The sequence below is a fragment of the Tigriopus californicus genome, chromosome 10, assembly GCF_007210705.1.
Source record: "Tigriopus californicus strain San Diego chromosome 10, Tcal_SD_v2.1, whole genome shotgun sequence".
NCBI classification, from domain to species: Eukaryota; Metazoa; Arthropoda; class Copepoda; order Harpacticoida; family Harpacticidae; genus Tigriopus; species Tigriopus californicus.
Genome location: NC_081449.1, coordinates 3727960 through 3733161, shown reverse-complemented (window position 1 = coordinate 3733161; position 5202 = coordinate 3727960). Strand labels below are relative to the sequence as shown.

The 5202-nt window shown below is 42.7% G+C and overlaps 1 protein-coding gene across 1 annotated transcript; it reads right to left on the bottom strand.

Moving 5' to 3' along the window:
* Positions 1–2130: 2130 nt before the first annotated feature.
* LOC131888804 (uncharacterized) lies at positions 2131–4490 on the bottom strand. The gene is made up of 2 exons (XM_059237737.1): positions 4129–4490; positions 2131–3728 (listed from the first exon to the last, which is right to left on the bottom strand). Exons 1-2 carry the CDS (start codon positions 4433–4435, stop codon positions 2590–2592), a joined length of 1446 nt encoding a protein of 481 aa, XP_059093720.1. The 5' UTR covers positions 4436–4490; the 3' UTR covers positions 2131–2589.
* Between the last annotated feature and the right edge of the window lie 712 nt (positions 4491–5202).

Here is a 5202-nt window from a genome sequence, read left to right as displayed (position 1 = left end):
ATGGATATGCTTTGAATTGCAAAACTGTTCTTAAATAGAATGTCTACCTAATTTAGACAACTCGTAACCACTCTCTCTCTACGATCACATGTTGTTTTCGTTGCTTTTTTATCCTGTTTTGCCTAACTCAAAAGAATGTCAGCACTGGTTGATTTAATTTCCATCAAATTCATTTGCAAAGTAAGTTACTCTCTCCTAGGGCCGCAAGTGCAAAAAAAACGATCTATGCACTACTGGCTGTTGAAGCCATTGCGACCAAAAAAATTGATGTTCTCCATCTAATATGACTTCGCTTGCTTCTTTTGTCAAAATTTCGCTCATTTTGGTAAATGTCATACTGGTTATTTTTTGGTTATGGGATCAGGCTGGTCCCAAGGCGGGATAGGGCGTGTTGGGATGGCAACGTGTTGAGATGCAAGCACGTAAAAACAAGGCGGGTTGGAACAGGGATGACGTGAAACAGGAGACGTGTCATGATGGGCTTGTGTCCCAATGCGTCAAAACCAAAGTTGCTTAAGCAAAAAAAAAAAACCAAAATATGCCTGAAAGCAAAAAAAATGACATATAGTTAGCATCGTGAGTCCAGGGATAGTATCACGATGCTAACTCTGTGCAAGTCGATTGTTCAGCCGCATCTTGAATATGCCTCGCACATTTGGGCTCCAATAAGTTCAGCAGGTTTGCCAAAGGTCGAACAAGTCCAAAGATGTTTTACTAGGAACATTAAGGATATGAGAGAGCTCTCGTATTGGGAGAGACTAGAAAAGTTAGGATTTTACAGTGTTCAGAGAAGGTACGAAAGGTATCTGATTCTGTACGGCTTCAAAAGCATTCATGAGCTTTGTCCCAACCCAGGATTTAGGGTCAATTCTAGTGACCGTAGAGGCTTACTGTGGGTTTTGAGTGCACCTTCAAGCCCTCGAGAATCCAGGCTAGTTAAAACAATGAAGTCCGACTCTCTTCTTTCTCGGGCTCCTTCATTGTTCAATTTGCTGCCTTCAAATATTCGTAGGGCGTATGTAGGCATTGTTGTTCCAGTAGCAGGATTTAAGTCAGACTTGGACAAGTTTTTGACTAAAGTTCCCGATCAACCTTATATTCAAGGGTTAGCCAGATTAAACAACTCTAATTCGTTGGTCTATTAAATATTAGAAATGAATAAAAGTTAGGCAAAAAGAATGAATTTCTCGTCTTGGCTGTAAGGAAGTCCGCAAAAAATAGAAATAAAAATATATGCAAATAAACCTGTTTTTCGCCATAAAATGTATAATGATGGATAAGGACCGAAACCCTAGAAGATTAGAAATATTTTAAAATGTGAAAATAGGTTAAGAAATATTTGGATATGGACCCAAAACTCTAGAAGACTAGAAATGTTTTGAAATGTGGAAATTGGTCAAGAAAGAGTTAAAAACGTCAAAACAGTGTTAACATGGCCAAAAAGAGGGAAAATTGGACATTGGAGCCAAAAATGTTTTCTAAGCCAAAAGGCGATAAAGCCAATATGACCTAGGGGCTGAATGTGATCTGAAGAACGGCAACAAGCTTGAAAAAGCACACAAAAAGTCAAAAGAAGTGCAGAAAATGACTAAAAAAAGTCGTTAAAATGTAAAAAGGCGAAAAAAGCGGGAAATGAAAATTCTGCCCCAAAACCGCTTCCGGTCAAAAAGGTCATACATTTTTTTTCTTTAAGATTTCATCTGCTTTCATCGCAAAGCTATCTATGTCTCATGGTGACAAACCAAGAGTTCAATGACAAATTTGGAGTGTACTTGTCAACCAGGAGTTACATGAAATAAAAGCAAGCTTAAGTGTTTTCTTAAGATGTATTAAAAGTCACCCTTGAGCTATTTGGCTAAAAAACAATCACTTTGAAAGGTCCCTAAGCAAGTATTGGCCTCTATCACCATTTTGATATTTTATCCGTCTTTGCATACCGTTATTCATTCCCATTTTTACGTCTTAATGTTTTACCCATTGACGTGACCATGAGTCGCATCAAAACTTCTTATTATGATTTAAACCCAAGTAGAGCATTTTGCATGTTAATGGTTTTGTTCCTCTGGATCCGATTTTCCTCCCTCGTTTTTTTTTTTTTTAAATGTAAAAAGATGTGACGGATTAGCTGGATTTAAGTAGGTAATATCTTTTCCCCATAACTGGCAGTTTATTCTTTAAGACGTTGAGATAATAATGGAACTTTATTGCAAAAGCCAAAATAACCATGTTGCAGTGTGACAATATCAGGTGTGGGCATGATAAAATGTAGTATGTATGAAATGCTGTTTAGCTTTAATCTTGATAAGAGGGATACACTAATCAATTTATGATATGTTACTTAAAAGATAAATTATCTGTATATGTCATTGAATATGGATTTGCACGTATGATTGAACGTGTTTTTTCTGGAGTCATTTCATTGAAACCGGAATGATTAAAGATCATTTCAAACGGTCTAGGCGGTACAATATTACGCAAACTAAAACTGGATCAAAAGTAGGCCAGGAACAAGATGTTCAACTGTCATCTCTCTTGGGGAGTCCGGAGATTGCTTCGTCTGATGGTATGGGTTAGGGGGGTCATTCATTCTCAATGATCGGCTTCAGAGGGCTCAACAACAGAATGATCGTCATTATTGCCGGACATATTGGTGAGCGAGAACGGAATCTCGACTCCCTGATACGGTTTTCCGTCCAGAACGCTCTGGATCAACAACTGATTCAGGTAGCTCGGGTCGTCTTCCAAAGGAGACGAAGTGTTGTCTTGCACAAAAGGATCGTCTCGGGTCGGTGCTTGAGATCTCAAGGATCGGAAGTAATGGTCCAAGGCCTTGGGAGTGGAGGATTCTCCTGTGAGTCGCTTAAATGACAATGGCCCATTCGGTTTCTCGCCGTCCGATCTTTTCCTCATGGAGCGAAAGTAATGGTTTTGAGTCCCTGCTTTGATAGCCCTTTGATACTCTCTTTGGAACCCTAAACTTTGGCGAAGCGATCTAAAGTAGTGGTTCTGAGGATCTTGTTGGACCTCGGGCTTCTGATCCTTTTGTAAGGAGTCCTCCTCTGCAATCTTGGGGTCTTCCAGAGGTTCCTCCCCCTCACCAGTCCTGGTTTCTGATTTGCTTCGGAGGGATCGAAAGTAATGATCCTGGGGAGTTCTCATGGACCGGAAATAGTGATCCTGAGGAGTTCTCATGGACCGGAAATAGTGATCCTGAGGATTTCTCATGGACCGGAAATAGTGATCCTGGGGAGTTCTCAGGGAACGGAAATAGTGGTCATTAGGAGACCGAATCTCGACGGATGGGTTAGATCTTAGGGACCTGAAGTAATGGTTATTGTTGGTTTCTTTTACTCTTAAGGACCGAAAGTAGTGATCGTTTGGTTCGGGATTAGCTCTCATGGATCGGAAGTAGTGGTTGTTGGGGGATCGCATTGAGCGAAAATAGTGATCGCTGACATCTCGGAGAGATCGGAAGTAGTGATCGTTAGGAGATCTCAGGGAGCGGAAATAGTGGTCGCTCGGGTCCCGCATGGATCGAAAGTAGTGATCACTAGGCGATCTCAGTGATCGAAAGTAATGATCACTAGGGATCCGTACGGATCTAAAATAATGGTTCCGATCTTGTCGATGCATCCCACTTTGATCTAAAGATGACGCAGACAACGGTGAATAATCCTCCACGGATCGACTAGAAATGGCGTGGAAGTCGTTCTGACCAAGAGACGGCACTGTAATCGAAGAAATCAAGGCATTCAAGTACCAGGCAATATCCAGTTCATCAAGCATAAGTATTTCACGATGACGTTTTATGGCCGATAAGTACCCCCTAAGCCCGTGTCCAATTAAAAAAGACACAATCCCCCATAACTTACTTACGTAGGTGTATGAATGAAAGCCTTTATGATTATGGGCGGTAACAAGCTCTCTTTCATTGGGTCCCATTCAAGATGAAAAGTTGCTAGGTGAACACGTTTCAATAGGTCTTGGACATGGTTAATGGATTTCCGGTTCTTGTAAAGAACGTGCCCTCATTATTCTCTCCAGTTCCCCCCTTCCTCTTTCCAAAGCCAGACCATTTGTCAATGGTTACACAACATGAAGTACTACCTAGACTAGCATGGTACTTACAAAGCCCTCCAGCCAGATTTCCATTTTCAAGGGTGTGCGTTAAGGCCGATATCGCCTCTGCCGGACTCGACCAAAGGGCTTGCAGAATCCAAAGCGAGATCACTAGCCATGAATTTGATATTGATTGCCGGAGATGGTAGCGCTGATTTGGATGATGCCGCATGGTGGGCTTGCCGGATAGGCAACCCTTGATCAGGGTCGTCCCCGATTCCAACGGGGCCAAAGGCTCGATAGTGCTCCAATGTGCGTTCCGCTCCAGCGTCTGATCGGTGGAGTCTCTGGAACAAGACTGGGAATCGTTGAGCATGATCCTGTTCTTTTCACGGTTTGATAGGGATTTTAGCACTGGTATGAAGATTCAGGGGAAGGTCTTTCTTTATGGGAGAAACTCGAGATTCGCTCAGCTCCGATATCGTTTCATTGGTTTCATTCCAACGGCATTCGGCGCCGTCTGGTCCCAATAAGATTGCGTCGGTTCTCTGACGTTTCCAAAGAGACGATGTTCAAGCAAACCGTTGATGGAAAGCTTTACCACCGATGAGCAGCATATTGACCACGTACCAAAGCGGGATTGAAAACCAGAGAGACCGAGGGAGCGGTGTTCCATATTGTCCCAAACCCATGCATAATTCACCTCCACACTAGAAAAAACAACTGCGTCGCCTAAGCATTCATTCACGGATTCCACTTGTTCGTCGTCTTCAACGACTCTGGCCAATAACCATTAAGTCCGGTCTGGTCAACCCAATCGGCCGGGTGTCCAACCAATGTGTGTGCCAACCTGGTGAGAAGAGTGTGCCACTCTTTATCTAAGAACCGAACAAACATCCCTCTGGCCGGGCAGACGAGCGAAGAGGGCTCCACGTTAAAGAATTGGACCGGCAGCAACTCTTCATTTCCCCCAAGAGCCCTCGAAACCATCTCGTTGAAGAATGATGAGTGTTTAGCCAAATTTTTCTTCCTTCTCGCATCCAATATCTCTTCTTGGCAAGCAAGAAAGATAATGGAGCGGAGAAAAGACGGATCCTTGAGAAGAAAGAAGAAGGAAGAAGCTTTTGGGACACACCATCATTA

Coding starts and splice junctions, on each gene's coding strand:
- LOC131888804 (XM_059237737.1), bottom strand. CDS start 4,435: ATGCTCAACGATTCCCAGTCTTGTTCCAGAGACTCCACCGATCAGACG. Junction 3,729..4,128: donor AAATCTGGCTGGAGGGCTTT/GTAAGTACCATG, acceptor CTTCGATTACAG/TGCCGTCTCTTGGTCAGAAC.